Genomic DNA, 26,215 nt, shown 5'->3' on the forward strand with positions numbered 1-26,215 from the left:
AGGGCGCAGACGAGGGCCCTGAGGAGGGCTCAGACCCCCACACAACTTCGAGGTCACAACTGCGCATCGCTGAGACCTGTCTCGCGTGAAATCACCCCCAACTACCTTGTGAAAATCCTCCTTTTCCTGCCGCACCACGCGGTACTGCTTCTCCAGGCCTTTCAGCCGCTGTGTGGAATCCTCATGCTCCTGGCGAAGGGTCACCGTGTCCTCCAGCTGTCGCTCGAGCCTATTGGAGTCTGAACAGAGGAGAAAATAAACCGCGTTCCCTTACAGGAAAAACTTCACGTCAGCTGACTTCCTGATAGTGAATTAGTTAAGGATTCTTCACCCGCTTTATCGCTTAGTAACCTTCTTGCTTTCTCACACATGGAAAAGTCACGTATGCAGCCACCCGCGTGGACTGACGGGGTAATCGCTCTCCCCTGGGGACCGGGGACCGCGTGAGCCCGTGTGCGCGGGCACAGGGCAACCGAGGTGCGCAGTAAGGTGCCCCTTATCATGGGCTCACTCGGGGCCCCTCTCAGCACCAGGATGCTGGGGTTCCAGAGAGAAAATGGAGGGCTGAGGATTAAGACTCGAAAGCGATTTGAATCTTCAGGAAGCTCTGATAATCTAGGAGCCGCAAAGGACAGATGGTGACGACGGAGCCAGCCCCTAAAATACTGCAAACGGCAGGCACAGCCACTGAGGACGCTTCGGGGAGAAATACGCTGTGGCACTGGTGCCTCAGGGCCACCAAGGGGAGAATAAGACAGAGAAATGTAAACATTTCTGAGACTTTACGGGTAAAACGCTAAGAAGTGATTCTAGCTGCAACTGTAAAAGTCTCTCATTTGTGGGCCAAGCAAGTTGGAGAGAGAACGTCAGGTGAACGGACGGAAAGAAACGGGAGACCTGTAAACAGGTTACAGAAGCCAATGCTGTTCTCCTTTTCCACCCTACGAAAAGGACTCTGAAAATCTTCTTCGACGGGATTAACACCCAAGAACACAGACGAAGCAGCCTCTTTAAGACACCTACCTGCTATTTTATTCTTCAGACGCTCTATCTCCTCATTTAGCTTTTTGATTTCCTTATCGCGGGCTGAGCCGCCCAGGGCCCGGGTGGAGCCGTGCAGGGACTGCACTGTCTGGGTGGACTCTACGGCAGGGAGACAGGCGTGAGGGAAGGGGACAGGGTGAATGGAAGGGGGATGGGGGGGGGGGAGGGGGACGTGGGAGTGAGCGGGGGGACGGAGTGAGCAGAGGGGGATGGGGTGAGTGGAGGGGGATGGGGTGAGTGGAGGGGGACGGGGTGAGTGGAAGGGAGACGGGGGAGACGGGGGTGCGAGTGGGGGGACGGGGCGAGCGGAGAGGGACGGGGTGAGCAGAAGGGAGATGGGGGGGGGATGGGGGCGAGCGGCGGGGGACGAGGGCGAGCGGCGGGAGACGGGGCGAGCGGAGGGGGACGGGGTGAGCAGAGGGGGATGGGGTGAGTGGAGGGGGACGGGGGAGACGGGGGTGCGAGTGGGGAGACGGGGCGAGCGGAGGGGGACGGGGTGAGTGGAAGGGAGATGGGGGAGACGGGGGTGCGAGTGGGGGGGACGGGGCGAGCGGAGAGGGACGGGGTGAGCAGAAGGGAGATGGGGGGGGGACGGGGGCGTGAGCGGGGGGACGGGGAGAGCGGAGAGGGACGGGGTGAGCAGAAGGGAGACGAGGCGGGGGGCACGGGGGCGCGAGCGGGGGGACAGGGCGAGCGGAGGCCGGCGCGCACCTTGCAGCTTCCTGCTCAGCTCCAGCTTCTCCTGCTCCAGCCTCCGGATCCTCCTCTCGTACGCTTCCACCTGCAGGCTGTTCTCCAGGTCGCGCTGCACACCCTCGTCTTTGCTCAGCGTGTTGGACTGCATTATGCTCTTTAGGGAGCCTCGGTCAGAAAAGCAGCTGCAAATAAAGCAACGGGGTTTCTGATCCACGGAGCGTACAGCGACTTCTTCGGCATCTGGAGACTCGCTGGGGCCCAAGAGAAGTCTTTTGAACAGGCAGACGAAGGCCCGTGGCCAGACCATCGTGGATGGAGCCAAAATGCAGAAGGGAGACCTCCTTACAGCAAGTGATGGGATGACGGGGGGGGTGGCGGACAAGGCCGTGCCCTCAGAAGGGGTCAAGGAAAACGCCTCTGCCAAGGAGGCAAGCGTACTTTCTGCGACATCGCTTACGCGCGCCCAGGAACGCCACAGGCGACATCCGTGTGAGGAGCTGGGCGTGGGGGCCTCGCCAAGCCCTCGCTGGACGGCCCTGGGCACTCCTGCCGCCGAGGGCTTCCTGAGCAGTCTGAGGACAGGGCTCACCTTCCCCTGCAGACTCGACGGCCGCTAGCACCCGGGGCGGCACGGCCACTCGCCAGAGCCGGTCCGCAGCCTGCACGCACCCAGACTGACACCCGAAGTGGTTCTCTCCCTCAGAACCAGGCCACCAGTTACTTAGTTCCTCCCGCTTTTAACACGACAGCGATGCCAGGGAGCCTTCTCCGAGTCCTGCCGCCCGGAGTGCAGCAAAGGTACCGGGCACACGTGTATGCAAGGGCCTGGCCAGTGTTTCTCAAAGGTGGCCCGAGAACGCGGTGCCAGCACCACGGGGTCTGTCCCAGGAGGACGGCCCTGGGCCTGACCCGCCAAACTGGAGCCTTGGCGGGTGGGCCTGGGACCTGCAGGTTTAACAAGTGCCCACTGAGTTGGAACGGATCAGAAAAATCCAGAACCTCTGCATGAGGGATTAAGAGGTCATCGTGCCTCCCAGATCTAAGACCCCTTCCTGCGGGCTACAAGGCGTCTGCCGTCACTCTGGCTGAAGTGCTGTTGAGCCCTGGCACCTTACACCAGGAGAGTTTCTGCAGGCTTGAGCAGAAACCGTCCTCTCCGGAAGGAGTTCCCGTCCACTGAGGTATGAGCCGCTAGAAGGCCACGTAGCCCTCCTTCAGGTGCTTCGAGGTTCTGTCTGTTTCACTTTGCCCTCCCTCCCCTCCCCTCCTGGCCCAGTTTCCTGTTCAAAGCAGGTACAACCCTCAGGCAACAACTTGGCAAAGAGGTCCATTCAAGACAGAGGCTGACAGGTACAATCACCGCGGCGCTCAGGGCCGGAGCCCTCCCGGCTCTCCAGACCGCCAGCCTGTCTGGGACCGTGCTCCAGGCCCCCGGGGGTAGCTACAGAGCGGCAATAAGATCCTCACAAAAGCCAGCACGGTGCCCTCACGAAAGCTGGGCCTGACCGGGAGCCCCCGAAAGTCTACCGGAACGAATCCTGACAGCACTGGCGGCCTGTAAGTCAGAAGTCGGCTGACCGGACCTCCCGTGAGCTAAGAGTGGGTTTCACGTTTTAAAGGGTTGTTAAAAAAAGACGACTACCTAACAGAGCCCACCCTTTGTGGAAGAAGCCGGCCGACCCTGCTACAGGTCACTGTGTGTTTTCATCAGGTGTCCTTTTTCAAGGACAAACCTGCCCACAGCTCCCTGGGGCGCGGCTGTCCCAGGGCTGACGCAGCACCCACCCGCCCAGAGCTCGCCCATCAACTGCCATCTCGCCCAAGGGAAGCCTCCGCCTGGGGAACCACAGAGCTAGACCCACCTTTCCGTTGTAAATGTAAAGCCGATGAATGGCAAATGGAGCCCAGAGAAGCCTGTGTGAGAACCAGGAGGTAATATTTCCTGCATGAGAACACATACAACAACATGAAATCCATGTTCAAACAAAGGGAAAGAACATTAGCAACGGGTGAAACTGCGTGCACTAGAGAGAATCGCATGGCCTTCTAGGACACCGAGCCCAGCGTCCCCGCCAGGGGGCACAGCATTGGCAGACTTGTATTTTCAGTCCTGGCTGTGCCCACGATGCAGTTAACAGAACAAACACACTGCTTCAGAGGATGGTTAATGACCCAGGCCACACTTGGATGGCGCCCTGGTGCCACACTCGTCGGCCCTGAGCAGAGGCGAGCTGGCGGGCGCTGGCGCAGCCCGGGAGGGTTGTGAGGCAGAGGCTGGGGGCTCTCAGGCTCTTGGGAGAAACAGAGGCCAACGGCAGGGGTATAGGCTTGGAATCCAAGGTACATGGGTTTATTTTAGATTTATTTTCGATTAGGTTTATTTATTTTAGATTAATGTGTTACAGACTCTGGTTTTCAGTGTCAGGATCCTTCTTTATTAAACATGAAACCAAAGTTATACTTTATCTGGGAAATGTCATTGTAGAAATAGTTTCTTTGCGGTCTAAGAAAACCCTTTCCACGATGACACTACTTTTCTCTGTCTTTTCTCCAGGAGGTCTACGGTTCAGCTCTTATTTGAGTCAGAGAAATTCTCTAGGGAGTGATCAAGACTTTTCTTCTACTTGGTCAAACCTCACTTCTTCTATCCCCAAAACAAGTCACCTGTATGGACTTAAAAGGCTGGATTTGAGGATATCAAAGTAACCTTAGAGCCTCTGAGCAAAGACAAGACGGTGCTGACTCACGCACCAGAGGCCGTCGGACCAGCCCAGCACCGGACGGCCCCAGAGCCAGGGCCCAATCTGGAGGATCCACGACATTAGGCGTCAGTGGAGGACTCAGAAGCCACACGCAGTCTTGGTTGCCCCCAAAGCCTGGCCGTGTAAAGAAACACACGTGCAGACACAGAACCGTGATGGCCGGAGTGCTAGGTGCTCATGCCGGGGACCAGAGTCCCAGGGGCTCCAAGTCCGCCGTGGGGCTGCAGGCCGAGCCCCTCGCCAGCTCAGGGCCTCGAAGTCTACAAGTGGTGACAGGGCTGAGGCGAAGCTCCAGGACGGTAACATGTCCAACACTGCTGAGTGCCATGAAAATACAGCGTAAGTGTTTCTGGTGAGTCTAAAGGAGAAGAGCCATTTAACTCCATTTTACTCAAGCAGAGTACAGGCGGACCTCGGAAAAATTTTGGGCGTGGTTCCAGACACCACAATAAAGTATCACAACAGAGCGAGTCAAGTGTATTTTTGGTTTCCCAGTGTATGTGAAAGTTTACACTATGCTATAGTCTACTGAGTGTGCAACAGCATTATGTCTGAACAAATAAATTTCATAACTTAATTTAAAAACAGGGGGCACCTGAGTGGCTCAGCTGGTTAAGCGTCCAACTTCAGCTCAGGTCATGATCTCACAGCTCGTGAGCTTGAGCCCCGTATCGGGCTCTGTGATGACAGCTCGGAGCCTGGAGTCTGCTTTGGATTCTGTGTCTCCCTCTCTCTTTGCTCCTCCCCTACTGGTGCTCAGTCTGTGTGTGTGTCTCTCTCTCAAAAATAAATAAACATTAAAACAAGTTAAAAACAAAATAGTTTAGTGGGGGGAGGAGGGGAGCACCTGGGTGGCTCAGTCAGTGAAGCATCTGACTCTTGATTTCGGCCCACGTCATGATCTCACCGTTGTGGGATGGGGTCCTACGCCAGGCTCCACGCAGAGCACGGAGCCTGGGATTCTCTCTCCCCGCTCCTCCCCAACTTGTGCACTCACACACACACCCTTTCTCAAAATAAATAAATGAACTTGAACAGAAACACTGCTAACAGATGCTAACCATCATCTGAGCTTTCAGCAAGTCATAAGCACTGACCATAGATCGCTGCAACAAATGCAGTAATAATGAAAAAGTTTGGAATACTGTGACAATCACCAAAACGTGACACGGGAGACGAAGTGAGCAAATACTGTTGGAAAAATGGCACCAGAAGACTTGCTGGGGGCAGGCTTGCCACGAACCTTTAATCTGTAAAAACCCAGTATCTGCAAAGCACAATGAAAGGAGGTGGCTGTGGTCTCTGTGTTTTAAAGGGGACATTACTACCAAGCTGAAGGCTGGAATAAAAGGTGTATTTTCTGGAAACACAACACCAGACTTTTAAAAAGAACCAACACGGCTCTAGGACCCTGCTGACAATCCACACCCCCAACAGACCACTGCTGGCTTCAGACCCGCCGGGACGCCACGGGGACGGAGGTGCTTGTTCACACTTACGGTGTTTCTCAGCACGTCGTCGTCCACGTCGAAGTTGGAGGTGTCAGAAGGACTGCTCACATCAGGAATATAAGGTGCTTCCAGGTTTCGTATATTTTCCCAATTCAGACCTTCAAAGAACGCATGCTTTTTGAAGTCTTCTATCCCGTTCTGGCCCAGCCGGCGCTCTCTGCTGCAGATGAGTCTTTGGATGAGGTCTTTGGCTTCTTCAGACACATCCGTGACGTGGGACGGAAACTGAAATCGCTCCTAGGGGGCAAGCGGCCGGTGGACATGAGATGAAAACTTATTCAGAAAAACCCAAGATGTACAGACAGTACAGGAAACACAACAGAGTCGACAGTCCTTTCTAATTTCACGGTAGCTAAATGCAAACCAAAGCTAACGACATTTGATCCTAATGAGAAAATCCTCAGTCGTGCTGGTTACTCGTTACCATGTTACATGTAAATTAACGATAAATTTTCACCCATCAAAGTGGCAAAGGGCGCCGACCACACGCTGTGGCAGAACCGGCTGGCACGGAGCTCTTCCACAGTGCGTCTGCCAGCATCTGGCGCAAGTCTGCTCCTAAGATTTTGTTCTACAGAGAAGCGTCGTGCGCCGGACAGAAGGATGACGAAACACCTGGTCGTATGTGACGTGATGCCATTTACTCAGACGCGGCCCCACAAACACACACCCAGCACGGCAGCAGGCCCGAGCGCCGAGGCCCAGGCCCCACCTCTATCATCCAGAAAGAGGGGGGGCAGGAACACTGCCGAAGATCAGACCAGCGGGCGCACAGGAAGCGCCGGACCAGGCCCCACAGGGGCACGTGCCCCTTGCCAGCAGGCTCTTTAGAATCCCTGGAGTCCTGTTCGCTACCGTGACGGCATTTATCGCCAAGACGCGGAGGGGGTGATTTCCGCCGTCTACGCTATGCGCTTTTGTGCTGTTTTTCTGGTAAGGCTAAGCTAACTTCCAAGTGAAAACAATCATCTCTATTCTGGGAAAGTGTCTTTAAAAACCATGGCTTGCCCTGATTGGGAGTTACATGGCAGACCACCCACCATGTTCGTGTCCACGGGCCCCCAACACGAAGAGTTGCCGGGGGACGGGGCTGAGGACCGGTCAGCGGAGAGAAGCTCACTTGGGGGGTGCAGGTGACAGACTGGGGAAGGAGGCGGTGAGCACACGGCCGCAGGGTGGGAGCGGCATGAGGACACATGTGACTAAGGGAAACAGGTGACAAAACAGGAAGCGGAAGAGCAATGGGAAAACGAACAAGAAATGAAGGCGAGGCCGACGGGAGGCAAGGTCAAGGGGGGGAAAGGCACAGCTGGAAAGGGAAAAGGAAGCCGGGTCAAGGAGGTGGAAGAGTGCTATGCGCGGGCGCCTGGCCTGGTCCGGACAAGTAATCTCCGGGAAGCAGACTCGAGAAGAGCAGCTGTGGTCACACTGATGAATCCAGACCCACAGGTGGAAGAGCCCAACGGGCCCCCGCCCCCCGCCATCCCGAGGCCACACCCGGCACAGCCCCGTGGAGGCCCGCCTCCCCGGGGCCCTGCCCCGAACACCGCCACTCCAGCTCGCAGCTCTCTCTCTCCCCCCACGCCCACACCTCCACCCGCAAATCTCTGCTCCTGTCTGGCGGCCAGCAGCCTGCTCCAACCCTATCGTCTCCTCCCCAAAGACGCGGACAGCTTCCCAGCAGCCCTCCCGCCTCCGGGCCCCTGCCCCGGGACTCGAACAAACAGGACGTGGAGACGCAACATCTTACTTCGTGGTTCATGATCTTTCCGTAGGTCTCCACGAGGGACTCTGCGTAGAAGGGCGTCTCTCCATACAGCATCTCGTACATGCAGACGCCCAGAGACCACCAGTCACACTCGGGGCCGTACTTGCCCATGCCGTCCTCCATGGCCTGCAGGATCTCCGGCGAGATGTAGTCAGGAGTGCCCACGGCCACAGAGGACTGGACCTTGAAGGAGAGGGGGTGTTGGAGGGAAATCCTGGGGCAGCTCCGATTCCAAATTCCCAACTACTCCCTCTGAAACACTGATAGCAAATGATGGAATCATCGTGGAATAAAACTAGCACACGAGCATGATTTAAAACCCTAGTAATTAAAAATTCACTGCAAACGAATGCTCTCCTGCAGCAGTAAACGTGAGGCAGTTTCCAGAACGTGTGAGATGGCCTCGCATGCCTGGTCTCCCCTTGCCCGCATGCCCGGCACAGCCCCCAGAGGGCACTGTGGTCCCTCAAGGGGTGGCATTTCCCACATCCTCTGTCACTGCCCAAAGTGCGGTCCAGAAGCCACGTGTGTTCAGGCCAACCCTTCGCAAACTTCCGTGTGCATACAGGCCACCCGGGCTCTTGTGAAACAGAAATTCTAGGGTGGGGCCCAAGACACTGAATGTCTGTTTCCACAGCCGCTAAGGCTGCTCCCCCAGGGCCTACCCTTCCATCTCCCAAGTGGGAACATCTGGAAATAGTCCAGGCACTGGCTGGGTACTCAGGAATTCTCCAGATGGGGAACCAGGAGGCTCAGGCCTCTACAAGGGAAAGGACAGTTCCTCAGCCTCTGACGTTAGCAGGAACAGGCTTGACGTGGGGCCATCGCTCCGGAAAGCCGTGGCCAGCGACGGCAGTGAGCGTCGTGAGAAAACAAGGGGGCAGCGGGGCAGCTGAGGAACCAGACTGGTCTTGGAGCGCATGGAGAACAAAGTCCGTTAGACTGAGGGAGCAACCGTAACAGAAGGCCTGGCCCAGGAAGGCCAGACAGACTCTCCCTCGGGTCATGTCTGAGGAGGGGCCAAGGGATACGAGCGGCACCCGGGTCAGACTGGACCGCGGGGAGGTCGGCCTCCGTCACGTGACCAGACTCACTTCCCCGCTCGGCTGCCCGGCTGCAGGAACCGTACGGTGGACAAGTGGGGAGACCGGCGTGAGGTGGCAGCACGGGAAGGGTGAGGGGACGTGCAGGCAGGAAAGGGAACCAACGCTCGAGCTCAGTCCGAGACCACCACGCGTGTCGTCGGAAGGCTGGATTTGAGGGCAGCACCAATCTCAACTAAGCAACACGTGGTCAAGACTGGGGAAATGAGAGACTGATTTGGTGGGAAGAAAGAGAGTAACCCTAGTATCAAGGATCCCTGTTTCTAGATGGACAACACCCACAGAGAGAAAAGCCCTGCCTGACAGGAAGTTGCCTGCCCGCCCGCACACAGAAATGAGGAGTCGCCAACACAGTCAACGTCTGAGAGCCTGACCGGCCCGCACCAGACGTTTCAAGAAAGGACCGAGGGGGCCTGCGTGTCGCTGCGGCAATGGCGTGCTCAGCCACCTCGCCACGTGAGGAAAGGGACGACCCCCAACTTAGAAGGCACACGTACTACTGCTGAGACATGGACATCAAAACTGAGGTTTTCAGCCTAATTAGAAAATTTAAACTGTCCCCCAAATGTGAATCTTTTTAATTCACATTCATAAACTTGGTTTCTTAACTGGATCTCAAATTGAAATGTTAAGTCCCTTCTAATATAAGCAAAACCCAGAACCAAATGAAAAATCTCCAACAGAAATACCTACAGTTCCATCGTCACTCATCTTCAAACAGGATCCAAAGTCGGCCAGGCGGATGTGACCGTTCACGTCCAAAAGGACATTGTCAGGTTTAATGTCTCTGTGAGTAAAACAGATCAGTGAGTCAACCATCTCCACGCCACACATTAGGCAGGTCAAAGCCTGTCACCAGTGGCGTACCCGCCGAGGAAATGCTAATGCCATTCAGGACAGCTGTCGCAATCTTGGGAAAACGTCTCTCCGTGGCACTCTACTCGCACACGCGTACGGAGGGGCAGTCACCACCACTACCGCTCACTCCTGTGCGTGAGCTAATCCCCAGTCAATCCCACGACACACCATCTTGTTCCCACCGCACAGCTGACCATGCTTCCTGAGTGTCTCCTTCGTGCCCGGTGCTGTGCTTGACCCCAGGTCTACGACAGTAACCAGACCCCACAGCCCCTGCCATCACGAAACTTCCACCAGCTGAGAGGGCAGAAAACGAACGTGTGAATGCACGAACACGCACGTGGTCTCAGTCGGCACCAGGGTCTGACGCCCACGATAAGCGCTGGGAAGAAACCAGAAGCAGCAGAAAACGGGGCAAAGGGTGTCTGAGCACAGACGCGATGAGAGCAAGAGACAGGTGAGGCTCTGGGGCAAGACCACGGCAGGCCAACAGCCCCCCCACGTACCCCACGCTGTATCTGGCGGACAAAGACCCGGGGGCTGAAGACCTAAGCCATCTGTCCAGCTGTCAGCAGCAAGTTCATGGCAGGTCCACAGGTAGGTCCACAGCCGACCTGCCGCTCTGCGGACTTGCAAACGTGGGGCCCCTGGGGAGGTGGACGGCCTTTAAAGCACAAGCTCTCCTTCCTGATCAAAGAAGTCCATGTGACTGGACGGCACAAAAGGGAACAGACTTCAGGAGGAAAGGCAGATGTTCGCCAAGAGGAGCTCAGGTATGTGCTCACACGACAGAACACCACACCTGAGCTACTCCCAACATCAGGGACGCATCTCACAAACAAAGGTGAGAAGACGACGACAATTCTTACCCAAAGAAAGATCCACGAAGCAAAAGAAACTAGCGCAGCACCCCAAACCGAAATAAAGAGGAAAAACAAAGCAAACCCTCAAGGAGTCAGAAAAATAAAAAATTAAGAACGGAACCAGACAAAAGCAGGAAGAAATGAAGAGATTTAACTCGAGGAAGAAACAGACGACAAAATCTTATCAGGAATGGTGACTAAGCCCATAGGAGAACAAATTCCAGTAAAAATCTAATGAAAGGGCACTGAAGAAAGGGAGGGAAAGATCTAGAGGAATGAAAACAGACGCCACATACAAATAACTGGAGTCCCCAAAGAAATTGAAAGAATAAAAGAATAAAACGTAATATTTGAATCTACAATCTGAGAGAACCTTCCAGAAGTTAAAAAAAAAAAAAAAAAAAAAGGGACTGCATTACAGACTGACGGGCCCATCAAATTAAAAATTTTCCCATGTCCTGTTTCTTGGAGCCAACCTGATACTAAAGTTCACATGGATCAATTAATGCGTGAGGACAGCTAGAAAAGCCCTGGAGAGAAAGAAAGGGGTCTGATGGGGGAACTAGTCCGACACGGCTTCTGCCTCCAAAATCAAAGCGGTACGGCCCTGGTGCACAGACAGACAGAAAGACGACAGGACAGAACGTCACGGGGAGTGAGTGCGTGATAAAGATGTCATCTCGCCTCACTGGGGCAAAGACACACTTCCTAAGCGAGCTGGTCTTGGGACAACAGGAGGGCCTCCTAAAGATAAAATCAGACCCGCTCCACAACCACGGCGGCCACCGGCCTGCCCCGGGCTACCTTCGTCACACTCCTCTGCTTCATCCTGCATCTCTCCCGCGCAGCTTTCTATTTGCTCCGGTTTTTGTTTTTGTTCTCTGGATATTCCTTCTCTTAAAACTGCACCGTTCTGACTTTGTTTCTGAGCTGCACTCTCCGTTCTCTCTGGGGACGTCATGTCCTCGAAGGCAAGTGACTCTGTCACTCTTCGTTTCTGCCTCTGCTGTGATCTGGGGCTGACCGCTCCAGGAGGGGCCGTACCCGCCTGTGCGCCGTGCTCCCTGGTCCCGGCTGCCCACCGCTTCCCACGCTGCCAAAGCCAGGGAGCACCTGCTCTGCCTGCCTGCAGCAGCCCGGCCGGAGGGCGGCGGGCACGGCCCGATCCCCGCAGCCCACATCCAGCCACAGAAAAGGCCCCACAGCTGCAGCGCAGGGTCTGAGTCCTGCTTCTTAAATCCAGCAGGGACACGGCTGCTGTGCTGACGACACACACTCATTTCCGGCCCCGTCGAATGCTGCTTCGACCCACAGCGAATCTACCACCTGCGGCTGGGGCAGGACTGACTTCCTACCAAACCTGGCTTTGTAGCCTTTCTAGCAAAAATGCAAGCTTTCGGTTTTCAGACCGGGTCGTTCAAGTGCTAAGTCTGAATACTGAGTTGACGGGGGAGGGCGGTTAATCACACATTTCATTCTCCTACTATGTCTGGAGATCAAATGACAGAGTGAAGCTTCTACATAGCTAATTAAGAAAATAAGGGAAAAGCTTTCTAATTAGGGAAAACAGAGAGAGAATAAACCACTGAAAAAGTGGTCAGATTAATTTCCCTGGAGATCGGTGACAAATACAAAGACATTTAGCTCTGGTATGAATTAGTCAAATTTCTGTCAGAATATAAAATCGAATGTTGAAAACAACCATAGTAACTGTTAGAAAAGCAAGCACAGCGACATTAAAGAATCCATGAAAAAAGAGAAAATGCCCTAAAAGAAGTGAAGGTTCTTTGGGAGCCGCGCCCTCTGTTTACTCTGTGATACCTGGACCCACAGGGCAGTGCCCTGGGCAGGGGCACGTGGCCCCTGCGCCTCAGTTTCCCCACTGAGCAGTGAGGTACGACTCACGGCGAGACCTGAAGGGCTGTTCTTGTGACACCCCGTGCCGTGGCCACCCTTGCAGCAGGAGCTGTGTCTGCTCAGGAAAACCTCCTGACGGGCAGCAGAGGCCGGGCCCCGGGCGAGGCGGCAGCGGGGCCCGATGTGACGCCAGGGGGATCGCGGTGGCCGTGAGCCTCCCAACAGAGGACGGTGATGCCCTCACAGTCCCGAGGAAGGTGATTTCCAATCTGAAATTCTTACTAGATCATCCCTCAGTCACACATGTGGATGGAATTAAGATGCTGATCTCAAAACCATGATCTCACAAGCCACCTTGATCCAGAAACTACAGACAATCCATGCTACCAAATCAAAAGAATAGACCAAGAAAGGAAGATGCGTCACTTGGACAGCAAGGGATCCAATCCCGGGAGACGGGACGGGAGCGTCTCCGGGGAAAGAACTCTCAGAATGCTGGCAGAGGCACCCAGGGCAGAAGGGAGCGGGAAAGAAGGAAGCAGTGGTGCCAAGAAAAACGAGGCCTATGCTACCTGATACGCCTGTGTGCACAGAGCTTCGTAATTCAGCACAGGGGACGACTAGCCAGTTTGGGGTAACCAGTGACGGCTGCCACGGAAAAGCCCGCAAGTGAAGACTCAGGGCCATTGCCACCCCCAGAGGAAACGACTTATGGAAGCGTAAATGCGGGAACCGCCAGGCTCATCTGTCACACTCACACAGGTGTTCCACGATGAACCTGACAGGGATTGAACCAACAGTTATCGCTCAGGAACTGGGACGCTGTGGGAGGGAGGTCTGAGAGTGCGTGTGGGAGAGGGCTGAGAGAGAGAGCTACTTCTGGAAAGAGTAAACTGCATCTTAACAGATGTGATCTGACTCTCCCTCCTCTGCAAAAAAGAAAATGGCGAGAGAAGCTGGTTAGTTAGGAATATGAGGCAAATGGCGCAAGAAACAGTGTAAAAAGCCGACGAGCTACCTGCGGCCAGTGGAATCCGGGCAGGGCAGGAGACGCGTGCTTTCTCTTAAGCCCTGTAGCGCTACCTGACTTGAAAAAAACCGTTACCATGAACGTATTTGATAAAAATTATTAAAATAAACAGCCAACCCCACAGGACGAACTCGCTGTCTTAAGCAGCAGAAAGACACAGAGGTGGCGCCCGCGCAGGATGCAGGGTGGGCCCGCAGCGCGCCCGGGGGGGCTGGAGGCACACGGCCACACAGAACCAGTTATTCTCGCTCGAGGTGCTGTGCTGAGCCCCTCTCCCCAACCCAGTCCTCCTCTGTGAGTGCCATGATGGGGGCCGTGCACCAGGGAAGGTGGTGTGGCTGAGACGGCAGACAGTCAGGGAACCCGTGAACTAGGGGGCGGGCACCCCAGGGAGGAGGGATCAGCAGCGGGAGGATGAGCTGATGTCAGCAAAACACCTAAAGACAAGGCGGCTCTGGGGGACCCGCGCTCGAGCATCCTCATCGTCACAGTAACGCTGGGACCTGTTGGTGCCAGGCGCTGGGGCGGCCCAGGGTCTGCGAACCGCGTGGCCTCTCTGGACGGCCTGGAGCCTCCGACAGAGTCTCGGGGCCCCGAAAGGGCATCTTCACGTATTCAATGCCGTTCCCATAAAACACAAAAGGTGCGTACCTGTGCACGTAGTGAAGCTGATGGATGGAATCGATGGCCAACACCATTTCACCGATGTAGAATCTTGCCATATCTTCTGGAAGCTTGTCTTCGAATTTACTGAGCAGGGTCAGTAAATCACCACCCACGTAGTAATCCATGACTAAGTACTACAGGTGGGAAGAGGTGGGAGAGAACAGAACATTCAGTCAGCGTGAGGCCTGACAACGAAAGGCCGAAGTTCTACCACGGAAGTCCTCTGGCTCTTCCAGTCTGGAGCGCTGGCTTCCGAGCTGCTCCTGTGTCATCCAGGATTTCCCCACTCGGTACCTTCCTGCACCATATACTGTCGTACTTTCAGTTAGGCATCTGACGGAGAACAAATTTCAGGAACAACAGCGCAGAGGATGGGGGCCGAGAGCAGGGCAGGAGAGGGGCTGGGAGGCCAGGACGTGGTCCTGGAAGGAGAGGAGGATGACAGGCACCGGGGAGCACTATGTGGAGGCAGAGGCCAGACCACGGGCTGGCGGGCGTGCGGGGAGAAGGGAGAAGTTCTCCGGCCCCTAAGAAAGCGGTAGGAGTAAGTCAAGCACCCATCTAGCCGAGTCTCAACGGTTTCCATGCTTGCCTAGAATTCTAAACAGAAAAATGAAAATGCTTTACAGCAGCACTGAATATGATCGATAGGCTCCTGGAGAACTGTAAGGAATCCGTAAGAAAGTAAACTAAGGGGCCATAAGGCAGAAACTTACTTTTAGAGTAAGAACCAGACCAATTATTTCCTCTGTCATGAAACACAGGGATTCTAAGTCAACAAGGCAACACCCTTCTAGTCACTGGAGAAACAGGTTTAATTTTTAGGACACGCCAAGTTTAGATGCCTCCAACAGGAGTAACAACGAGAATGGGCTCTGTGGGGCAGCCCAATGACTCCACATGAGGAAGGAGGCCTGACGTGGCCTGCCCCGCTCTCCAGGCCTGCTTCTCCACCACCCCACAAAGGCAGAAACTGCCGGGGTCCCAGAGAGAAGGAACCTGCCCGACAGCACCACTCAGGGGCGGCAGAGACAGCAGCCAGCCACGGGCCTGCGAACCCCAGTACCAGGGCCCAGGTTCACACACTAGAAAGCCCGGAGCCCCTGCCTTCCTTCTTGATTTTCACTGTACCTCTATTTGTGCAACTCCAAACACTCAAGAAGATGCCTTCTTGGCTGCGATTCCTAACTGACCATCTTCTATCAGACATTTCAGACTGCAAGACACTATGCTGACTTCAGGAAAGATTAAACAAAATATGTTGTTTTCCTTCTGTACAGATCTGTGCCTGAACTCCTCGGAAATGGACCTGAGATGGTCGCCTCTGAGCGGGGGTGATGTGCACTCGGCGGTCTGCTGGGGAAGGGCCCTGAGCACCACCTCCCGTCACACGCTTGGACAAGTGGCTACGTCCCCTCCTGCTCCAGTTGCCCCATTTAAAACGTGGTGACAACCTTCAGGGCCTAAGGCACGGGGTCCCTGGGGAGACGGAGCTAACCCACGCGCCCCTGCTCGATAAACACAACGGTCCCTCTGTAGATATAAACATGTATGTTGTAAATTCTAAATAAACAGTGTAACAAACCATGTTACCTAATTCTGGACATTCAAAACTGATGGATGTCTTTGACGTGGGAAAGAAACGGTTGTAAGATGAATAAAAGAGACCCTATGTCCCTCTTGCTGTAGGAACGGAGCACAGAAGTGCGGGTGAGCTCAGGGAGATCGAGCTCAGGTCCCTGGCCCGAGGCTGTGCAGACCTTCGAAGCCCCTGCGGCCACCGCTGGGGCTGCGCAGGCAGGAGGAGCCGGGCAGAGACCAGCTTCTCCAAGGACGGTGCTTGCCCCGCACACCCAGAGCTCCACGTGAGGACCTTTTTAGGTTTAGGCAAACCTTCGGTCACACGGTCACTCTGGAATTAAGAGCAGCTGAGGGCAAAGGTTTGGCTTCTTTTCCCTCGTGAGCCGCTGTTTTGTGTCTGTTTTACAGGCATCTACGCTCACCTCGGGGCACACGTGTCAATCGCACAGCGGACTGACTGGTCAAGACTGAAAGCCCCCACTTAGGTCGGAAGGAACAGATAACAAGAGTCCCCCCCAAAACCCACGTCAGAAGACCTCAGCGAGCCCAGCTCGTTCGGGGAGGACTGCACAGCAGCAGTGTCCTCGGACAGCGTCAGGCATCGTGGGTGACACGATTACCCACTCAGCGCCAAAGCCTGAGCCACTGTGGGTCCTCGCGGCCCTCTCTCTTCAAACGTAATCCAAGATGGAAAATGTCTCGAAGCCCCAGTTTATTTAAATGTAATAAACCCGGGGAACAAAACTAATCAGGTTATCTCGTGATGAGAATTGTCTGCCTTCAAAAAACCCCACCCAGTTACTACCTTAAAGCAACCCCTTCGTTCTCTCCGAGCACATATAAACACTGTCAATTCCAAACCGCCTTGTTCGGTTTTTAGTAGCAGCACAAAGGAACCAACCAATTTCACCCACGTGCCATTTGACAGACCCTTGAAGCGCCTGAGACCCAGACGTACCAGGTAGTTTTCGTCCTGAAAGGCGTAGTGCAGAGTAGTGATCCACTGGCAGTCGCCGTTCACCAGCACGTCGCGCTCTTCTCGGAAACAAGCAGTCTGTGAAGAATCAGGGGGAGAGTCGGTCTGTGCCCGTCCAAGGAGTACGGTCCTGAACAGAGGGGCCCCTGCCGTGACAGGCTCTGGAGACGCGTCACCTGCCTCCCAGGCTGCAGGAAGCTCGGCCTCCCTCACTCACCTGGAACCAGACGCACCCTCGCCTCCCCCAGGCCCTTCCTGCAGCGAGGCTTCGGAGAGCTCACTTCCTCAGGACGGGCCCGGCCCCTGCCCCTTCCACACACGCCACCTCTGCAGCCGACAAAGGAGAGTCGGCCCTGCTCCCAGGTGGATCTCAGCAACACTCCTAGGTGGGCCCCTCCCACCCAGCACTGCCCGACCTCTCTGGACCAGACCGGCTTCCTCTCGATAGCCTGGGATGTGGCCGCCCCGCGTCTGCCCCTCGCTGTCACACACCTACAGTCTAGCAGCCACGTGGCCGGCAGGAAAGGGCACACACCTGCTCACTGAGCTGAGCGCTGGAAAGTGATTTAATCACGGTAACTGGTGCCATGGTCGTAACAGGATTCTGTGAAGAAGTATGGTCTGCAGCATACAGGTAAAAGGCTGTCTTTTAGGCTGTTACGGTTTATTTTTTTTTAAGAGCTTTATTACACAGGTGGTACCTAGATTTAAAAGTGACCAGGTATTTTGGCATAATCATAATAAAACTTTCTCTTTGTTGATCACCTAAGATTTTAACTCCCTCTAGATCTGAAACTTGCGAAGCTTAACAAAGTTATGGGCACTTAACAAAGTGCCCATGACAGTGGCACTGATGGGAGCCCTTGGTCCACAAGGCACTGGGGAGTCCTACCTGCTCTCTCATGAGACTCACAGTGACCTCTGGAACTTGTTTTGTCCTATGAGCTTTGTATTCTAAACTTGTTTTTAAAATTTTTTATTTCGGAAAAAAATGACTGAAGTAGATGTGCCCCAATTCTACTAATTAAAAGCAGATAAAACAACTCAAATGGACCAGCAATCAGCTTACAATGTCCAAACGTGCAGAGACCAATGCTATGCCCCCCAGCCCGCGGCCCCCCAGCCCACAGGGCCTGGCGCAGGGCAGCTGCAAGGAAGCCCCAGGGCCGGGGCTCCACGTTCTCAAGGGTCTACCCATCCACATTTAGAATAAAAGCCATTCTTAAACTCGGGGTCACCAGCATGATGACCCACAGACAGGAAATATATGTATTATTCAGCAGTTTTGTTTTGAGAACTTTCAGTACTTTTTTAATGAGCAAAACAGATGAGCTAGAAAGCACAGCACGACCCACAAAGTTACGAATTCACAGCTTAGTGACTTTTCCACTGCCCCCTCTTGTTGACGTCATGCTTTCAAAGATTAATTTAGTGTTCACAATAAACTTATTAGGAATAAAAAGATAAATCACTTTAACCCTGTTATATCAATATTATTAAGTTTTTATATGTATCACACACACACACACACACACACACACACACACACACACACACACACACACACATATATCCCATGACATGTACCCTGGGATAATCGTAATAATTAGCAGACATCCTTGGACTTTTCCGACTATGCCAATTAGGTAGGATCTCTGTAACCAGATTTAAATTTCATAATTTCAGAATGTACTCACCATGACATTTGGGTAAATACTAACTAGTTATGGTAAGGTGAGAATCACCTCTCCCCAACCTTGGGACTTTTAAACATACACACACACACATACACACACACACACACCGGTCTGGAGGCTGACACTGAACAACCAATCACTCCTCTAAAAATATAAACTTAAATGAATTTGCTACTAGCCTTTATTTCCCTGCTTATTCCTCCCCCAAACTCTGATGCACCACCAGCTACCCTGTTCCCACGGAAGAGTCACTCCAGCGATTTCCCTTGACCCCCCAGAGCGCGGACGGTGCCACGAAGGGCTGCTGAGGCCGAGGCACGGCCACCGCGGTGCCACCTGAGGCAGAGTCCCCAGGCCCAGGTGACCACAAACACAGCGATGCTTCAGTTAACCAGCCTGCATTCATCCGGCAGAGGCCCGGTGCTGGGCACCACGGTGGGAAGGAGGAGGGTAGGGACGGGGAAGGAGAACAGGCCGTGACGGACAGGTAGGACGCACTGAGGATACTGAGTGAGAACGCCCACCCACCAAGCTGACGACAACCTGAGCTCAGGGGAGGGATCTGACCAGAACAGACGTTTGTACTGGTATCTGCCCAAGTGGCATCATCATCCCAGGGAAGAACTACCGAGCACAGGAAAGGCCACCTAAAATTACAAGGAAGGTTCAGAGTGACACGACAAGAGACGCCAGAAACCAGAGAAGCAGTTTCCGGAGGAGGAGGTGGCTAATCCCAGGGGCACTCAGTCCCGGGGTGAGCTTGCTTCACAGCTGGGGCAGCGGAGGTGGCGCTGAGGGCGTTCAGCCTGGGGAAGCCCAGCGAGAGGACACAGGGTAAGTGACAGAGCCTTGGAAAGGAAGGATGCTTGGCTCTCTGACACAAAGTGGAGGACCACAGAAGATGGGGGGTGAAGGCAGACCGGGGCTGAGTCTGGTAGGACCAGAGGAAGAGCTCGGGCTGGCCCAGCAGCCTCACCGACTCCATCGGGGGCCGGAGCGGCCAGGGTCGGGACCGTGAAACAGGCCCCAGAGGGAGGGACACCGAAGTAAGGAAAAGCGCGTCTAGACCTGCCAAGCAGTGACCACCTACTTCTGCTTACGATCTCCGTCCTCCCTCTGGGAGGGCGTACACAGACATCTCTGTGCTTACGCAGGCTCCAGATCCAGTAATGCCTTGTGAACAGGAAGCAGAGCTGAGATAAATGCCCAGAGTTCCCGCAAAGGTTTTGATTGGTCCTTACAGTGAGCAGCCCTCGGCCGGGGGGGGGGGGGGTGCTCTGGCGCAGAGAGGAGAGAGGAGTGCGCAGGAGAGCGCAGAGAGGCGTGTGCGCCGGGAGGGGCGGAGACGGTGGCGACAAGACACAGGTCACTCTTGTCAAGGAGGGAGGGGGGAGGCCCAGCTCTGCGAGGACTGTGGTGGGGACCCAGCACATGCCCCTCACAACCCCCTTCTCCTTTACTCTTTACTACTCCACGCTTACCTCTGCTCTTTTAAGCATTTCCCACTTGTTGAGGATTTTCATCGCATAAATTCGCTCAGTGTTCTTCATTTTGACAACAGCAACCTGGAACACAAACAGGAGTTTAACAAAAACGTAGCTGAAGGAACCAAAAGCCAGCACACGTTGTCACGTAACTACAGTGACATCTCAAGTGCCCGGAGAAATGAAACCCTGGAAAACGAGCTGCTGAGGAGACACAAGTTCTTCACGTAAATGCAGATCCGTCCTGCTAAGCATCGAAACTTGCCGTTCGCCACACCACAACGTGCATGTCCCTGCTCAGTTCCAAGAACTTCCGTGGTAGGCGGTGGGCGCACAGCGGGGCTGGCCGCCCTGGGCGAGCCTGGGACACGTGCCTGGGACTTTCACCATAAAAACTTCAAAATCCACTCACTGCTCCCAACCTTTCCTCCCCGTGTTCAAGGGTTCCGTCCCCACGCTCCTGCCACCTGCCCCACTGGTGCTACGTCTACCTCCTCCTCCCACCGCCGGCCTGGACATGCCAGCTCTTGCCTCTGCGATCTGTTCCTCAAGGGGCACTGAGTGCCGGCGTGGGCTCTGGAGTGGGACCTGGGCAAATCCTCTTCTTTGTGCCTCGGTTTCTACAACTAGAAAAGGGGTAATAGCAGTACTGGCCCCAGACTGCTATGAGGACAAACCAGCGAACACACCTAAATGCACTTCGAACGGGGTTAGGCATATAGCGGGCACTCGGCATGTTGGCTGGCAGCCACGTTCTTCAAGGTACAATTCAAATGCCACCTCTTGCAGGAAGTCCTACTGGATTTCCCAGTCCCTGCCAAATCTCAGACGCGCTCTGACATCACTTACCAATACCAGAGGTGATGCCTGCGCCAGCACACGGCACATTCTACCCTGCAAAAATCATTCACTGGCCTAAGTCCCCATCACAAAACCATAAGCTACTTACGTATGGCTGTCCCTTTTTGCTGCCAATGGCAGACAGCCACACGGCAGGCATAAACAATTATTTACTTCCTTGCTTTCCTAAACGATGCATGTCATACAGTAACATCGTCAAAGTAACCACACAAGCTAACATGTACCAGGCACTTTCCCCGTGCCAGGAACTCTGCTCACAAATTGACCTGCACCCTCTCAGGTAACCCTCACCACAGTCCTCGATGGTGGCTATTTTTATATCCATATTTTAGATACAGAACCTGAGGCCGAGAGGTTTAAATAACATGCTAACAAGCAGCAGAGTCTCACCCTCAAGTGCCTGCACGTTAAGGATTATTATAAAGACAGTTATGATTAAATATTATCTTCCCTGGGCCTGACGATAGGGCGGGGGGTCCACAAAGGACATGCCCTGATGGAACCCCAGAGTCTGGTGAGGGTCAAAGGCCCCTCCCACAGCACACGGCTTCCCGCAGCCCGCCATGTGGAAGTCGTCCTCAAGTCACCTCCTTCGGTCATCTCTCTCACTGCCACCCAAGTGCTCGCGGTGGTGGCTCTTCTCGTGACACCTGTTTAAGCTGCTGTTTACTAGCTGTGGTCTTAGAACCACTAACCAAGCTCGCTCCGATTGTGAATAAAGAACAAAGAATGCCGAACAAAGGTTCGGTGAGTTCTCCCACGTGTCCCAGAACACGCAATCTGGGCACACGTGATGTCATCACATTAGAAGTGTCGATTTCTTCCTAGAAATCAGCTACAATCAATAGGTGAAATGTTAGTGTTAAAAACAAAAGCTACTATAATGTAATCCCTATCAAAATATCAACAGCATTTTTCACAGAATTAGAACAAATAATCCTAAAATTTGTATGGACCCACAAAGGCCCCAAAGAGTCAAAACAATCTTGAGAAAGAACAAAGCTGGAGGTATCACGTGCCCGGATTTCACACTATACTACAAGGCTGTGGTGATCAAAACAGTACTGTGCTGGCACAAAAACAGACACACAGATCAATTAATTGACAAAGGAGGCAGGAATATACAATGGGAAAAGACCATCTCTTCGACAGCGCTCAGAAAACTGGACAGCTACATGCAAAAGAATGAAACGGAACCATTTTCTTATAGCATGCAAAAAAACAAAAAAACAAAAAAGAACCCTCAAAATGGATTAAAGATTTAAATAAAATATAACACCTGAAACCATAAAAATCCTATAATAAAACATAGGCAGTAACCTCTTGGATGTCGGCCTTAGCAATACTTTTCTGGATCTCTCTCCAAGGAAAACAAAAGCAAAAATAAACTACTGGGACATCAAACTAAAGAGCTTCTGCACATGAGTGGAGACCATCAACAAACAAAAGGTGACCTATGGAATGGGAGAAGATATTTGCAAAAGATATATCCCATAAGGGGCTATATCTAGAATAGATAATGAACACACACAACTCAGTATCAAAAAGCAAATGATCCAATTTTAAAAACAGGCGGAAAACTTAAGCAGACATTTCTCCAAAGAAGACATACAGATGGTCAACAAGACACATGAAAAGATGCTCCACATCACTTATCATCAGGGAAATGCAAATCAAAACCACAAGGTATCACACCTCACACCCGTCAGAATGCCATTATCAAGAAGACAAAAAAAAATAAGTAAGTGTCTGCAAGGATCTGGAGAAAAGACTCGTGCGCTATGGTGGGAATACAAATTGATGCAGCCACTGTGGAAAACAGTATGGAGGTTCCTCAAAAAGTTTGAAATATAACTACCTTCTGACCCAGCAATTTCACTTCTGGGTATTTATCCAAAGAAAACAAAAGCACTAACTCAAAAAGACAGATGCATCCCTACGTTTACTGCAGCATTATTTACAATGGCCAAGATGTGGCAATAACCTACGTGTCCACTGCCTGATGAATGGATAAAGAAGATGTCATATATACCTACAATGGAATACTACGCAGCCGCAAAAAGGAAGAGATCTCACCATCTGCAATAACATGGATGGATCTAGAAGGTATAATGCTAAGTGAAGTAAGTTCAAACAGAGAAAGACCAATACCAAATGATTTCCCTTTTACGTAGAATCTGAAAAACAAAACAAAACAAAACAGAAACAGACTCATCGATGCAGAGAACAATCTGGTGGTTACCAGAGGGGTGAAATAGGGGAGAAAAGGCTACTCAGTATTTACTACAGAAATGGCCTCACTTGGAAGAAATGGTAGAGCCGATAACTTTTGAACAATCCAGATCTTGCTGAAAATGAGACACAGAGCACTCTGATCTCTTACTAGAAGCTTACTTCTTTAGAAGAGGCCTGTCTGGGCACAGGCCATGTCCAGAAAATATGCCAGTGCCTTTGATAAAATACCCAGAAGGAAAAAGAATACATCTGTCCACAGAAAAACACCTGTCAAACCAAGAACATGTAGAAGTGAAATGCAGGAGTACAATTTAATGTAAAAACAAAAACTCCTGTATACTGAACAAGCTTTCTCTAATTGCACAACTTATAAAATAAACAAGCTGTAAAAATCTTGTTTAGTTTACCGGAAACTACTTCTTGGCCCAAAACTCAGTCCTAATTGCATCAAAGAGAGCCGATGCTACAAGCACCTCCAAAATGAGACGTTTCCGTAAAGAAAACCAACAGGAGTAATCTTACACAACATTAACAACTGATTTGGGGACATGACAACTCAGTGGGACACCTGGTGCCAGCCCCGATCCAGTACTGGAGGAACCAAAACAAACCGCCACGAAGAACATCGCTGGGCCAACTGAGAAACCTGGTGTAAGACAGTAGATGAGGTGCAGGGTTGCAAGAGCACCCCGGGGAGGCAATGGCAGTGACGCCACCATTACCAAACAGTGGCAGTGACCTTAGCCACAGAATCCAAGATTCTTTCTGAGGCGGGGGAGGAGTGGCGAGCACGTGCAGGGAACCCAGACGGGTCGCAGGATGGGCGGGTGGCGAGAGGAGCCCGATGGCGATCTGAGCCCAGGCCATGGGGCCCCGGGGTGGGGGAGGGACTTACACAGGCCGAGAAAGCCTGGAGAGGGAGCAAAGGTAGGGGAGAGAACCCAAGGACTTTCGGGAAGGCCTGGGCAAGGACGGATTTCCTGAGTTTGGGAGGAACTTAAAAGGTGACACAGGCCACCTTCTCTGAAGCTCAGAAATCCGAGCCGTGCAGTTAAGTTCTTTGCAAAGAAGAGCAGTGACAATCACCGTAGCCTATTGTGGCACAACACCGCCGTCTCCCCCTCTTCTGGAGAGCGACCCTCCCCTGCCCCGCGGCACCCCTGCGCCTCCCCAACCCGGTGCTAGGGGTGCGGCGTCCCCGCAGATCCCCGCGAGGGCCCGGGCCCGGTCCTGCTGCCAGGGAGACAGTCGGCAAAAGTACATGCTGCGCCGAATCGGGTTTCAATTTTGAAAGGTCTCTTTCTGCTCACTAAACGACAAAACCAGACCTGGACACGGGAGGAAACGTACGCCTGGCACACAAGTCCCGAGTATTCTGGAGCACCTTCTCGTCACGGCAGGTCGGGTCACCGTCAGGCAGAGCACGCGTGACGGGACAGGGCGGGTCACCGCTGGGCCCCACACGTGACGCCCCAGCAGCAGAGCTAAGGGGAAAGCTTAAGCAGAGGGGTCGGCGCATCCAGAAGCTTTGGAGGCTCGGCTCTCCGCTACTAAGCGTACACCCACCGATCCCAGTCTGCGGGGGGAGCCGCGGCCGGAGCCTCGGTGGGGGCACGACGCCCGCTGCACACGCGGAGCCTGGACGGGCCGCCCCCTGCAGAGGCCGGGCCGGGGGCGCGATGAGGCCGCGCAGGCCGGGCCCAGGCACAGCTCGAGCACTGACGGCGGGCAGGCTGCTGGTGACGGGCGCGGCCGCTGTGGCCTCCCCACATTCTGCAGGTGACTGCCGGGACGTTTTCAATTAACAAGTGGACTTTTAATAAACTTCTTTGTCTCAAAGAGACGATTTTGGTCCAGACAATATTCAGGGTAGCTCACCGGCCACCAGCTTTTGTTTTTATTTTTCTCCTCCTAATTGTACCCCGCAGGTTCCGCCCACCAAGAACTCCTCTCCAAGTGACAGTGACAACGACCCGTCCCCCCGATCGATGCTCAGGGTCCTACAGACGCCTGGTGGCGGCGGCTGCTCTCCCGTTCTAGGCAAAATGAGCAAAACAGAAGTTCATCTTACCTCACCGAAAGCACCTCTTCCGATTACTTTAATTATTTCGAAGTCTTCTCGATGAAGCTGCATCTCCTTGACCAGCTGTGTAAACGGCTTAGCTATAAATGCAAAAAAAGGAAATCAACAATTTACTCTAGTAAGTTGGTACTACGTAAAAATTCAACAACCTGACTGGGGCATTCCACTACATGACATAGCTTTTTTAGGAAACAAAGGTTTATTTTTTTTTAATTTTTTTTTTTTTTTAACGTTTATTCATTTTTGAGACAGAGAGAGACAGAGCATGAACGGGGGAGGGTCAGAGAGAGAGGGAGACACAGAATCGGAAACAGGCTCCAGGCTCTGAGCCATCAGGCCCGAGCCTGACGCGGGGCTCGAACTCACGGACCGCGAGATCGTGACCTGAGCCGAAGTCGGACGCTTAACCGACTGAGCCACCCAGGCGCCCCAAAGGGTTTACTTTTTAAAATGCTTGGTATCTGACAGGTGTTGGGAAGTCTGTGTCTGCGCTCAACTACGCAGATGTTCATCCTCGGCCCCTGTCCTTCAGCACCTGCTGTGACAAATGCTGCCACACAGAGGTCCGCTGCCGCTGGTCGTGAACACAAGCAGCAGGTACATTGGAGGTGAGTAGGCTCCGTGGAGCCACAGGGCAGCCCGGGGTGGGGCAGGGGGAACACGAGACAGAAAACTCTCGCAGAACGGCGGCCACCTCTGAAGTGCAGGCGGTGCTCCCGGACATCGTAACCATCCTTGCTAATCACGTGGGGACTCTAGCAGTGACCTCGGTAAGAAACGGGCAGAAGCACTTTACACGGCACTCACGTGTTCCATGCACGCATGCACAGCTAACAGAATAATCATCCTTTTATTATCCACGTTGTAGGGAGGAGAAAACTGAGCCAGGTTTCTGTGGACAGCGTGCTGGGCTGAATAGGGTCTCCTCCCCCCTCCCCAAATCAGTAGTGTCCACCCAGAATCTGTGACTGTGGCCTTATTTGGAAGTGGGGTCTTTCCAAATGTAGTCAACTTGAGGTCACAAACACGAATGAGATGGGGCCTAAACACAAAAGGACTGGTGTCCTTATTAAGAGGAGGGAATCTGGACACAGAAGGGAAACAGCCCCGGGAAGATGGGAGGCAGGGACTGGAATGATG

The 26,215-nt window shown here is 53.4% G+C and overlaps 1 protein-coding gene across 1 annotated transcript in view; it reads right to left on the minus strand.

The window, feature by feature from the left end:
* CDC42BPB (CDC42 binding protein kinase beta) overlaps positions 1–26,215 on the minus strand; it is a 101,768-nt gene that overhangs the window by 35,631 nt on the left and 39,922 nt on the right. The window contains 11 exon segments of the mRNA XM_042944377.1: positions 106–239; positions 1,024–1,143; positions 1,756–1,922; positions 3,603–3,682; positions 6,002–6,250; positions 7,764–7,964; positions 9,578–9,671; positions 14,144–14,292; positions 16,698–16,793; positions 19,894–19,977; positions 25,064–25,155. Coding sequence (XP_042800311.1) covers positions 106–239; positions 1,024–1,143; positions 1,756–1,922; positions 3,603–3,682; positions 6,002–6,250; positions 7,764–7,964; positions 9,578–9,671; positions 14,144–14,292; positions 16,698–16,793; positions 19,894–19,977; positions 25,064–25,155 — 1,466 coding nt within the window.

This window comes from Panthera leo, chromosome B3, assembly GCF_018350215.1.
Source record: "Panthera leo isolate Ple1 chromosome B3, P.leo_Ple1_pat1.1, whole genome shotgun sequence".
In the NCBI taxonomy this organism is placed as follows: Eukaryota; Metazoa; Chordata; class Mammalia; order Carnivora; family Felidae; genus Panthera; species Panthera leo.